This window comes from Etheostoma spectabile, chromosome 7 (assembly GCF_008692095.1).
Source record: "Etheostoma spectabile isolate EspeVRDwgs_2016 chromosome 7, UIUC_Espe_1.0, whole genome shotgun sequence".
NCBI classification, from domain to species: Eukaryota; Metazoa; Chordata; class Actinopteri; order Perciformes; family Percidae; genus Etheostoma; species Etheostoma spectabile.
Window position 1 is genome coordinate 13,866,253 of NC_045739.1, and position 13,405 is coordinate 13,879,657.

General features: G+C 39.8%; 2 protein-coding genes across 3 annotated transcripts in view; both read right to left on the reverse strand.

Moving 5' to 3' along the window:
- The window catches only part of LOC116692778 (large neutral amino acids transporter small subunit 1), a 9,400-nt gene extending 5,095 nt beyond the window's left edge, over positions 1-4,305 (reverse strand). Inside the window, exons 1-6 of one of the 2 annotated variants that reach the window (XM_032521298.1) lie at positions 3,972-4,152; positions 3,564-3,573; positions 2,823-3,340; positions 2,549-2,674; positions 271-376; positions 77-121 (exon numbers count right to left, since the gene is read on the reverse strand). In XM_032521298.1, coding sequence (XP_032377189.1) covers positions 77-121; positions 271-376; positions 2,549-2,674; positions 2,823-3,340; positions 3,564-3,573; positions 3,972-4,047 — 881 coding nt within the window. In that variant the 5' untranslated portion in view covers positions 4,048-4,152. Of the gene's footprint in view, positions 1-76; positions 122-270; positions 377-2,548; positions 2,675-2,822; positions 3,342-3,563; positions 3,574-3,971 lie in introns of both variants that reach the window. The other variant, XM_032521299.1, reaches the window with a different exon arrangement.
- A 7,449-nt stretch (positions 4,306-11,754) lies between these two features.
- LOC116693265 (N-terminal EF-hand calcium-binding protein 1) overlaps positions 11,755-13,405 on the reverse strand; it is a 17,180-nt gene continuing 15,529 nt past the window's right edge. The window contains exon 12 of the mRNA XM_032522133.1: positions 11,755-12,966. Within this exon, the coding sequence (XP_032378024.1) occupies positions 12,938-12,966 (29 nt within the window). The 3' untranslated portion in view covers positions 11,755-12,937. The remainder of the gene's footprint in view (positions 12,967-13,405) is intronic.

Below are 13,405 nucleotides of genomic sequence, written 5' to 3' on the forward strand. Positions count from 1 at the left end.
ATCTATCTATCTATCTATCTATCTAAACAAACTCAGTCATGGATGATTGTAGTTATGTTGTTGGCATTTAAGTCACCTCTCTGGATTGATCATTTCCTCGGTCACATAATTCAGGTAATTCCTAAAATAAATAGAGGTGAACAATATTTTAGGGATTGGATAAATACTGGAATTACTGAATATTGTTTTGCAAAGCAATCACTTGGCAGCTATGAATGAATAATTTCAATTTCTTTTCCATAACATAAACATAGATCACAAAGGTCTCACCAGCCTCCAAAAGCAAAGAGACCACTGTACAGAGCTAAGACAATATTGTCCACTCCCAGTTTGCTGCCTTCAAATGCCTTGTCTGGTTTCAGGTACGGCACATCACCTGCACACAAACACACACACACGCACGCACGCACGCACGCACGCGCACACACACACACACACACACAGAGACATACATTCATTTACACACAGGAAGAAAAAGTTAAAGTTAAAGGAATCTAAAACAACTGAAACATTTCTCTTTCTTCAGTAACTGTGTGGTTTCATAGACATCAAATGGATTCTCAATCAAGGCCGCTGCTTTTAGTTTATGCATCAAGCCCAGGCTGTTGCTGCCTGCTCTTTGACAGGCTTGACATTTTAAACTAGCCGGCTGGGAATCTAAACACTTTGCTTCCAGTTTTGAGCATCTGCTTATATGTACTGAAATTAAACATAATCTGTATCTGTCCAGCTAACATTTTATTAAATATGTGTGTGTGTGTGTGTGTGTGTGTGTGTGTGTGTGTGTGTGTGTGTGTGTGTGTGTGTGTGGTGTGTGGATTTTTTTTTTTTTTTTTTTTTATTTTTTTTTTTTTTGTTTTTTTTCTGGGGGGGGGGGGGGGGGGGGGGGCCTCTTTCTTCTTTTTTCTTTTCGGGGGGGGTGGGGGGGGGGGGCCGGGGGGGGGGGGGGGTTCACTCCTCTACCTCTCTCTCCTCAGATGGTAATGACTCTGTTTTCCATGAAGCATATAACACACACATTATTTTCTCACTCTGAAAGACCACAGTGTGACAGCCGGCAAGCTTCCCCGCCTAGTTTCCATGGTAACACAGTGTGGCGCACAATGGTAGTGGGCTGGGGCTTGCAAAAAAAAAAGGGGGGGAAGGTGGGGCAGCAGATGTAGCATGAAGCAAACGATGGCCACCCTATCTTTTTTCGCGCTGTTGTATTTTAAATGACGTTGCTTTACTATTTAAGTTTGGAAAAGCATGTGCATCTTGTTTCATTCAAGATGAAGTTGACATTGCACTTGAGAATCATATCAGCAGTGGTTGCCTCCATGTTTAGAGCAATGCTATGGCAGATTCAGTTCAAATTACCATTCAATTTAAGGACTATGAATTACTGCAGGCAGAAAAATTGTCTATTTTTACAGCATCAATATTTCTAAAATGTCAAGCCCCTGTTTCCCTAATTTAACTACATCAATTATATCATGGTTTGTTACATATTGTATATAATATATATTTACAGGGTACATAGGCCTACACGTATATATATGTATCATACAGATGAGTCACGTATTAAACCAATTGTGCTCATCAGTGTTCAACTGTAGTACACCCACGCAGAAACACACGTACATGGCTGCACACTCGCTCCGACTCAAACACATAGCTGCAGACAGACAAGCCTTGTGTTCAAACTCATTTCTGTGTTAACAAACTGAAATGAGGGCAGTCTGCTTGGTTGGGCTCATTAGTGTTAGTCAACAATTTGTTCATCATTAGAGACAAAAGAAATAACACTGATGTACATTGGACATTACTGTATTTTGGTAATATCTACATTATTATCATACAGTGCAATAAACAACAATGACAACAAGTGGGATTTGGTTTAGCTCACTGTACACGACATTCTCGAAAATACACACTTATCATGTTGGAGGGTGGAGAAAGTAATGTTTCCTGGGAGATAACAAAACACACAAATACCCATCAAAGAGGATTTGAAGCAAAGTATGATAATATTTCAGTTTAAAAAAAAAAGTGAAAGCAATTAGAATCTATTTAAAAGGTTTAAAAACGTCAGCCAAAAGCAGCAATACAGTTAAAATATCTTTAATTTGGCTGAGGTAATCGTACTATGAATAACCTCATGCCTCATCACACGCACATCAAACAAGAAGCGGTTGTACTTTCACACTAAAGTGATGAGCTTGTTTTCCATGTGTTGTCTTGGTCTAACAATAAAGTTTTACAAGAGATGGGATTTAGTATTAACTAACTTGTCCACTTAACTCAGCATCAAGTAGTGATCAAGATGTTAGTATTCACATTAGAAATGATACCATATTGTAAAATAGACTAAACTGCAAAACCCAGCTGGCAATTGATATCAGTAATAACATTAGTCTGTTGGAATCATGTGTTATTATCACTGCTTTGGGTCTCTTTGTGTTTTGAAAACCACAGAATGCTCTGCAGTTAAGTTTTACGTTGCCTCTGAATGAGCCTAACCACGACAAACAATGGGCGGCTCAGTCAGTGGGTAAGTGGGACTCACCTGTGGAAATCTGGATGAAGCCAAAGAGGATGATGATGATCAGGGCTAGCAATTTGGAGGCTGTGAACAAGTCCTGCACCTTGGTGGCTGCTCTCACGCTTATGCAGTTTACAAACGTCAGCGAGGCTAGAGGAGGTGGGGAGACACAAAAGAGAGTAGGGGGATAATTACCTGGAATTAAGTGTATCAAATAAGTGAATTTCATTAAATGTAATTTGTAAAGAAAGAAAATAAAGTCTTTGCAAGGTAACCCCAGCCAACAATCCCCACTCACTAAGACACAAGCAGGCAATGAGCTTGGCAGCACTGTCAGGCACGCTGCAGTTTGGGTAGAGAGGTTTCAGAAGATAGGTAGCAAACACCAGCGAAACCACATACTGTGATGATGGTCTGATAATGAGCATCTCCACCCAAAGCTTTAGAAAAGCCGCCAGTTCACCGTACACCTCCAAGATGTAAGTGTAGTCTCCCCCGGACTTGGTGATGGTTGTGCCCAGCTCAGCGTAGCATAGGGCGCCCATGGTAGAGATCACGCCACAGGCAGACCAGATGATCAGGGAGAGCCCAGCTGAGCCGGTCTCTTTGATCACACCTGTTGGGGTGACAAAAATGCCAGAGCCGATGATGGTGCCTATGATCATTCCCACACCATTGAAGAGAGTGATGCTGCGTTTGAGCTCGATCTTCTCTTTGGCAGGAGAGCCAATCGTAGGGCCTGTGTCAGTGGGAGCAGGTACCATGGGGGTAGATGGAGACGCTGGGTGCTCCACAATCAGATCATCTTGGTCAGCGGCTGGAGGATGGAGAGGACAGCAGACCAGGAGATTAGAAAAGAGAGTTTCACATTTGAGGGACAGTCATTTGGTGTTGCCAGTGGTCACAAATAAAAGAGAAAATTTTCAAAGTAATAAAGTCTTCCTTCACAATTTGCTTTGCTGTGATATTTTCAGCCACTGGTTCATTTGACAGAACAAAACACCACACTTGTTATATGAAAACAAGAACTAATGTGCATTCTGGTTCAGTAATTTGGGGGAAATGTGTAGCATGAACTGTTAAAAAACAGGTTGAACAGGCTCATCTGGATTTATTTTTTTTAATCTGTTTTTGAAGAAACTTATTTCCCTAATGTACCTCTCTCTCTGTTAATGTAGACACGCACGGCATCAGGTAATTCTGTTTATACAACCAAGAAAGGGCCCACATGTCAACACAATGTACAAATGTGGCACATAATATGTGTCACATTTCCTCACCTGTATCACTATTACACAGACACCCAAAACACCATGATGCATCTCTATAGCCACATCACTCTCAAGGTACTTTTGCATCAGGCAATGTTGCATCAGAGCGCATGGCGGAATAATGCAGCCCTGCACCATGTGGTATCTACAGGAGTGTAAGCATGCACTGTACCTACCCCCCATCTTCTCCTGGCTCAACGCCTTGGCAACGCTCTCCCGGCTGCTCCGTAATTTCAGCTCAGGCTCAGCCATCTTCCCTCTTTATCAGGGTCCCCTTGTTTTGTCTTTTTCCTCCTGCCCCCTTTTTCTTCCTCCCTTTATGTCCACTTCCTCCTCCTGCCTGGATTTCCTCTCTGTCTCCCCGTACACACACACAATCCCCCCCACCCCAAGCTCTCTCTCTAGCACTCCCTGATTCGTCCTCTCTCACACACATGCACACACACTCTCCTCTTCATTTGCAAACACTGCCTTCGTCATTCAGACTGAAATTCATCTGACCCTGATCCTCTATCGCCCTCCCTCCTCCCTCCCCCCCCTCCCTCTGTCTCCCTCCCTTCCTCTGTCTCTCCAGGATACAGCAGGGAGGAGCTGAACATTTGTGATGCTGCTGCAAGAGCCTGGACCCACTCTAAGTGAATGATGGGATAACTCAGAGGGGGAAGCAGGTTCCTGGCAGACACCATTTGGAAGGGGCCACCATGTGATGCTGTAATCTTTGTTTGTGCTGCCTAATCCAGTAGTATACAGTAAATCCATGTGAGTCTGTGTGTGCCCTTCATGTCAGAGTGAATTAGGAAGGATGCTGTTAATCCGGCGCTCCCTCTAGTGGTGTCAACATGGGAAAACAAGTGTCTTTGTTCCGTCGTGCAGAAAGGTGACACCAGAGAGAAAATGGAGACCCACTGGCCATGTTCAGTGCTGCCACTTACAGATGAATAATGATGATGAGGCTGAGGCACATAATGTTTCTGTATCACCTGATTCACCACTTTAATTTCACCATCCATCCATCAATGTTGGCTAATTGTGAAATCGCCACCAGGTGTTCAAACAGGACCAAACTTGTACCCAGCTAGCCAGTGTGCTCATTCTGCTCCATAACAACAGGGGCAGTAGCCTACTTTAGGTGCAGACACACACTGGGTGGCCAAGATTCATAGATTTTTTTAAGAGTAGCCTACAATATGCTATTGAATTATAAAGCTGGATATTCTGCACAGTTGGAAACAATAAAAACAGTTTGTAGCTACAGAATTATAACTATCTGAGTTGTTTGAGTTGTTTATATATCAAACAATGCATGCTTATTGTGAAATTGATAAAACGTTTGGTTCATAACAAAAAGGTTAAAAGATGCTGAGATATATAATTCGTCGAGATTTTTTTTTTTCTTTGCAAAATTATAGTCTATAACGTCAGGTTGATTTCCCTGAATTTAAATTAGGCACTCGGTTAGGCGCTAATGGTTTGCACGTCACTTTTTCAACCACAAGATGGCAATCTAAACCTGTTAATGCGGCATAATCAGACTATAAAATAGGATTTGAGATAAAATAAGAAACTATTGTCATTATACTGCTGTGCAAGACAGCTATAACACAAAACTGCGATTGCACGCCCAGATTTGCAGATGTTAAAATAAAAAATATATATTTAAAGCTTCTTTATATGCAAAGAGAGGGAGATGGCGTAGGGTACGTATTTGTATCTCAAGCCCTAGTAAATTGTGTTTGCTTTGAGGCCTTTTGTGAAGTAGTAACAAGTTGTAGACGTTAAAATGTACTCGCGTTTTACCAACATCAGTGTGAATAAAGGTAAAAAGTGCATTCCGAGAATGAGCCCCGTTCTGTTCACGCGTTAGTAACTGCTTGCATTACTGTTAACGCTGACAATGTCGGCCCACGTCACCAAGCTCTGTTCGAGTGAACGTCTCAGCTTACAGACGATGCAGCGGGGGCCGAGCCTGGTTTCACCCAGGGACACTTTCTGCCATAGGTCCGGGGACTTTCCCCTGGGCGAGAAGAGAGAAACCAGGTTCTCCGCGTGTAGCCCAGATAGCAAGCCTTCCGAATGCCCGGGTATAACCTGGTGTGCGCGCTTAATAAATACAAAGCGATACAAAGATTATTCACAGTCACGGTGTCACAACATATGCATATGATCACGCAGTATGACGTTAATCAATAATAGCCTAATCTTATACACTGTGGCAGTTTTCTCTTTCAAAAGATCGTCTATGTTGTTTGTAAGTAGTCTTGAATCAAAACGTTTAAAAAACGCGAGGGATCATGGGTAATTTAAAGGTATAGGTACAGTGATGTTATTATTTAGGCTTTATAAATTATTATTTGTTTGTAGACTAACATGCACAATTTGTGCCCCTGCACTGAAATGCATAACACTACAGATTGGATTGCAATCTGGCTGCTATCACTTCTTCTAGATTTACACGTTGATTCAGCCGGTGATACTGTCTAAGTTATAGTTTACACCACAAAAGTAATCAAATCTTCCAAAGTCATGTCAGATTTCTGGTGTGAAGTAGGCTATATTAATAGCTAAAATAATGAATATGCTGGAGAGAAAAACAACAGGGAGGAATAAGCATCTGGTAAGTAGGCAATAGCCACATTGTTTTACTGGGATTTCTTGCAAATAATTGTAAATTTGCCTAAAAACAAAAAACAAAGATAGAGTGAATTCACTTCAATCTTTCACGGTTGTCAATGCAAGAGAAGGATTTATTTTAATGGTATTTTTATTTGGAGGAAATTAGCATTTTCTCTCTTTCATGGTAGGCTACTTTATTACCCATTGGCTGAAATGTATTTCAATCTGATGCACAAATAGTGTCTCCATACATAACAATGGCCTTTCAAAAGAAAAGAAAAATCGATCGATTTAGAATATGATAAGATCATCCAAATCGTCTGAAAGAGCCCAAAACACTTTCACAGCACGCCATCAGCGTCCGTTCCACTTTTATAATTTAACAAAGAAAACCAAAGGAATTATATCATAACTTCTTACAATAAAATAGGTTTATTTAAGCATATTAACACTATTACATGCACTTACATCATGTAACAAGAATTCAGCTGCGGTACCGGAGACTGATCGCAGTTCTACAAGAGAGTGTAGGAAAGGAACAGAGATCAGAGTTTACCGTGAGTAGTTCTCTCGGGTGGAACTAGGTGGCGCAACATCTCGGCACTGCACTGTTGTAATGCTTGCATGCAGAATTACTGGGGGCTGCAGGCCCAAAACTTACTTTTACCTCTAATATTCACCACACTGGGACATAGTCATTTACATTAGAACATTTTTTAATTTAATTTTATGTATAATACATAACTGTATACACAACAAAAGCTGACAGTCTAATCAATAACACAGTGTTTACAGAGGTCCACATCTGGTAGGCCACTGCCAACAGTGGCACACAGTTATATGTAAGAAATGACTCTTGAATTACACTACTTTATACAGCTTGTTTTCTTATCTTTTTATTTTAATTCACTAATAACCATTGCAGGAATAGATATTCAAGTCTTACTTGATTGAAAGTATACAACTATAAAAAAAAACTTAAGTACAGTAAAGAGATGTTGCTTTAATATTTCCATGTTCTACTACTTTTAACTACTATACTTCAGAGATCATTAATGTACTTTTCATTCAACTACATGATAGATGTAGACTACAGATAGATATTTAAATACACAACACATTGCAGGTCGATTATGATAAAATTAGCTCCACCTTAACCAGGTACAATACTGAAATCTTGCCCAAAATGCATAAATTATTGCAAATTATATTATAAGAGTCACAAATGATCCCCACTGCAATAATGTTTGTGCCATTTGAACGAGTGGGGTGACTGCATGGCTGGGATTATCAGGCAGGGATTTCTTTAAAAATATATTGTTGGCATGATTGGACTGATATGGCATTTTTCCAAATGTGTTGCACCAGTATGATGGCATAATAATTACTGCTTTTGCCGACAGTGATGACAGATGTTGACGGACTGCCGGCACACAGGGAGCAGTGTGACAGCATCTTAAAGGAGGCTGCAAACCAAGAAAAAAAAAACATCATGATTTTCTTCTGCATTAAAACTCAGTTTTTGCTCCATCTCTTTTGGTGAGACAAGGGTTTCTTAAAAGTAGATCGTTTGAAAATAGCTGGTGGCAGAGGTGGAGGAAGAATTAAAATCTGGATTTAAGTAAAAGCAACAATTCCAAAGTAGAAAATACTGCATTGAAAACGCATATGTAGGCCTGTTGACAGTAAATGTACCAGAGTATTCAAGTGTTAAAAGGCTCATTGTGTAGAGGGTTCAAATATTGATGAGTTAACAGTGTTTAATGGTTGGTCCTGGTGCAGCTAAGCCTGATTAATATACAATCTACAGCAGTGTGTCATAATCATAACTGTATTGCAATTATGCCACCTCGTATCTCTAATCTGGGGATTTTTTTACGCTTTCAATTCAAATTAAGGATTATTTGCTCACTACATTATGTAAAAATGCATTATTACAGAGCTAAAACAATACTGTATTTAATGTTCTTGGTGCTGCAAATTTGACATTTTGACAGCAATAGTTTACAAAGTTTATCTCATGAGTCATGTTGAATGCAGCCTCTTAATCTACAACATCACTTCTGAGTGCAGGCATCAAGAGGAATGTCGTATAAGGAATAAGAACCAGTACCTCAAAGTTGTACTTACCGGTGGCGCACAGTTCATGGATAGAAGAACAGGAAGTTACGACTAAAATCCAGCAGATACTGAGCACATTTTGACATCTCTGGGAATCAAAAATATCAGCAAAAACTTGGTCACAAATGCACCACTACAACATGTTTAGTTGACATGCCCTTTTAATAGTTTTGACAATTTTTCCCATTTAATAAAACATGTCAGAGGCCTTCATTTTACTCCTTGCAGATTTCATATGATTTGTTTTTATGTGTTCTGTGAGCATCAGATCGTGTATTCTCATTGTCTTTTCCCTGTTTTGTCTTGGATTGCTTTCATTTATTTTTGGCCTTTCTATTTTTTGCTGCTCTTTATTTATTCTCTTGTTGCTTTTTTCCTTACGGCTTTCTCCTTGCAGTTCTGTATCTGTAATCTTATTTCACAGGCTGCTTTAATCTCCTCTGTTTTCACCTTTTAATCATCTTATTTTCATATATATTTTTAACAGAATATTTTTTTCTCTCACTCTCTTTTTTGTCCTCTGATGCGTCTGCCTCCTCTTGCTTATGAACGGGAGGTTTTCGGTTCAATTCCAAGACCTGCAGGATAAATCTGGGTGGGGAAAGGGAAAAAGCAGCACCCTTCCCTCATTACTTCCACTGCGGTGCCCTTGAGCAAGGCCCTTTATCCCAACCGTTCAAGTGGAGCTGCTCAGCGTACTGGGCAGCTTCCAGCTGTGACTGTGTGTAACTGAGTGATCAGGTTCAGGGTGATCAAAAGAGAGGCGTCCTCTCCGTGAAACTTTCCTGAATAGATAAAGGTTGAAAAAATAAAAATAAAAACTAGAAAAGTACACAATTTTATGGACAGGGGTGTCCACATTCTTGTATCCCTTTAGTGTGGATGCACTGTAAGTGCAGGCGTTTTTATTAACTATTTTTTAGTAATCTCATCATTGTTGTTGCTCTCTCATTATTTCTACCCTGTACGTACTTTTCTGTTTGTTGTTCACATCACACTGTCCTCCATGACCCTACAATCTATAAGTTTCCATCTGCTCATTTCTTGTCCTCCTTTATTTTATTTTCCCTCATTTTTTTTTCAAGCCAATTTGCTCTCTCTCCAATCTTCAAAGAACACCCCCCTCCCCCCCCCTTTCATTGCCCACCGGCGTTCCTCTCGGTTTAATATTTCTTTTAACCAGTCTTTTCATCAGGCTGCTCCACCCAAACCTCCTGCATTCTCATCCTGCATTGTGTTTATTTCTCCTCCCTCCTGCGCTTTTCTCCATTGCTTCCATGTCTTTCTGTATTTTACCTCAGTTTTCATGTACTTTCCTTTTCTCTGTCTCTTTCTGCGATTCTTGTGGCAGTATTGGGTCTTCTTAAAACATCTCCAGTACTCTGTAGTTGATCAAGTGCTATTTTTGTCTAGCCCGACCACTACCTATGACCATGACTTTGACTCAGTATAATTACCAAATTGTGAACTGTTTTTCCTTCCTTCAGTAGATGTACTAGAAACATGCAGAGGTTGTTTTTAGTGCAGTGAGATGAAAGTTGTTAAGCAGGGACACAATTATGTGCTTAAGGTTCCGTCTTCATTTTTTTGGCATCTCCATGGTTACAGTGCCATTTAGTGACCTAATAATAACACTTGAAACCGCAAGTAAAATGAAATGGTGTGCTTACTGCAGTATCTATGCTCACTGCTGCACTGACATTTGCATGTTCAAAGAAAAAACTGTTCCACTCATCACTGTCCTTGTTTATGGACAGGGACAGAAACATGACAGTAACCTAGTTTTATTCAGATCAACACCATTAAACTGAAATAGAATATTTTCTCTCTCTCTCTCTCTCTCTATCTCTCTCTCTCTCTCATATGAGCTGATGCACTCCCCCACGTGTTTGTGTCATCTTATGCTGATGCCAAAGCAAATGTGTGGCCTATGAAAGTATCTGATAAGACAGATCAAACGCTTCCTAATTCCAGAAATATATTTTGTGCCTTGAGCCGTCAGTAATCCCTCCTCGATCAACTGGCCTGAAACATGCTACAAGACACGTAACTGTAATCATCACTGCGTTCTCTGAATCCAAGCTGCCACCTCCTCCTCCTCCGTGTTGCTCCATCCATCCTCCTGTTACCTTATAGCTTATCACAGAGCTGGCCAATGGTGGTGTGTGAGTGGGTTAAGGATACCGGAGCTCAGGCTTTCTGCTTGAGTTTGCTTTCGTTTTGGCGCCAGTGTGCCCTGACAGTACTGACTTTCGTCAGCCAATGTCTCCCTGTCTTTTCACAAACCAATTCTTCTTCATATTCTCTCTAGCCCATTTATTCCCTCTCACCCTGTCTCCAACTAGTCTAACTACTTATTTCTTATTATACACAAACACATGCACATAAGCTCCAAATTGATAAAATAGCTGTGTAGTGACAGTCAGCATCTGCTAATGGGTGCCAAACGTCACAAATGGAACCCATTTACAGGCAATTAATCCACATCATATTGAGTGACGCACATTCTCTTTTGTCTGCCTTACATTTATTAGTGGACTGACTTGCTGATTATACATGGAACGTATGTAGCATGTTTTTTAGCCCACATAGCTGCTAGATGTATTGGCCCTGACAGAACCCCCACTGTAACTGAGGAGAAAATCGAAGCACGGAAAGATTAGGGTGTGTGATCTGATAAGGCAGAAGCATTTCTCTCCATGAGAGGCTGCAGCTGTAAAATGCCTCCTTTCTGCACCAAATGTATTCCCTTCAGTTTGCAGAGAAACATTTAATATTATATATTTAATATGAACTTCTACTGACATTGTACATAGATTTAGGAGGGTTTGAAGTATAACATTACACAATTTAAAGTACTTACTTTTGGTAGTTAATGAACTCTGGGATGAAGATGCTGTTAAGCCAAATATAACCTGATAGACTCGGGGGCGGCTGAGGCTCAGTGGTAGATGGGAGGTAGTGGTTGCCTGCCAACCAGAAGGTTAGGGTTCGATCCCTGGCCCTGCAGTCCCATGTTGAAGTTTCCTTGGGAAAGACACTGAACCCTGAGTTGGCCCCGATGCTGCATCGGAGTGTAAATGTGTGTGAATGAATATCTGACGAGCAGGTGGCAGCCTCGGCCACAGTGGACCATTCATTTACCAATAAATATCTCTGATCTTTATTAGATCACAATTCATAAACAGTTTAGTCATCTTAAGCAAGAGGACAATTAACGCGTCATTTAATTTCATCAACAAGTCATGAACTTTATTTCATGCCAGAAAACAAACATCCACATAACAACTGTATATTCTTCATAAAATAAATGATAAAACACTTAAAAAAAGAGTGAACACATTCGTTCCTCACATTATCAGATCCATCACAGCTCAATATACTATCATACTGTACATTTACCAATGTTCTACAACAATAACTAACATCTTACAGCTTTTGTTGACTTTCTGTCTAATCACATTACACCGAACAGTTTCTGCTTAATATCTGTACTCAAAATATAAACTTCTGTGCACTGTACAGTTTACACTGCAAATGTAAAACAAGGGCTTTGAGCTTAATTTCTAGAGTGACAGTACAGGCAAACTGCAGACCTATTTGTTTAATTGTTAGCGTCCGCTAATGTCTCACTACACTTTAGTGTAGCTCTTGGCTTGTTATAACAGCAGTTGATTCAACATTTTTAATAGACAATCTACAATAAACACCCATTCTTCATAATTAGGTCCAGGCTTTTTCTAAAGTGCAGGAGTGACACACTCATGACAATACAAGTTTAAATGTGGACCATAATCGTTCATTCACTATGTTTTTTCTATTGGCTGTCTAACCCATCAGCAAAAATACGTTTGGCAGCAAAGCTTTGAAGGTGACAACAAAGTACAATACCACAGACAGAACAAGGGGAAATGCAGGTTAACCCTAGCAACAGTTATGTTTTGTCTGTATTGAAGTATGAGTGATGGATAGGGATGGATGGACAGATCATTGATGTGTTTCTATTTTTGTGGCATCAATGACATTATATCTATTCTAAGATGTAGTTCTGATTGAAATAAACTACCACTAAGAAATAAGAAATCATGCAAATATTGATATTGTTTCTATTAAATCCGAAACAATAAATGTGGTTGTAAATTAATGCTGGCACAAATCCTGATCACACAATAAAACACTGCATTGCCTTCAATTGTTTCTCTCCAAGGTTTTTATTTGTTGTACTCTTGACTGATTTATCTGAGCAATCTTCTTTTTTTATAACCTGGGAGCTATAGCTTTGCAAAAATCCTAGTCATGCCATAAGGGAAAAAAATGGATATCAAAGAACAAAAAATATAAAATAATAACACAATCAGCTCTTCCTCCTGCTTTTATTGTGTTGAATAGCAGCAGCTGCTTTTCCCTGTCAGTTGTTGTTCATAATCCACCAAGACGCTGTCAAATGAAACAATAATCAAACATCAATGATGGTAAATTCTCCACTACATTAACTGTTGCTAACTTTATTTTCTATTAGGTGGTACGTAGTGGGTTTCTCAGAGCTTTTTAGCTGAATAAAGCTGCCTGGTGCATCTGAAAATTACACTAATGAGAATGGTGAGAGTGAACCAAAACATTAAAGTTACGGTACAAAAAAACAAAACAACGCACAGAGAGAAGCTAAAACACTCTGTTAGAACTGAGGGAAACTGCAGAATTGGGTGATAATTATCTGGGTGATATGACAAACAAATTTCATATTGTCTTATAATCTAATAATATTAATTAAAATTATTAATTTGTTTGTTAATCCCCAGTGGGGAAATAAGAATTTACACTTTGTGTACACACTTTGTTAGTAATCACACACAGGCCTGAAATACACACACATGCA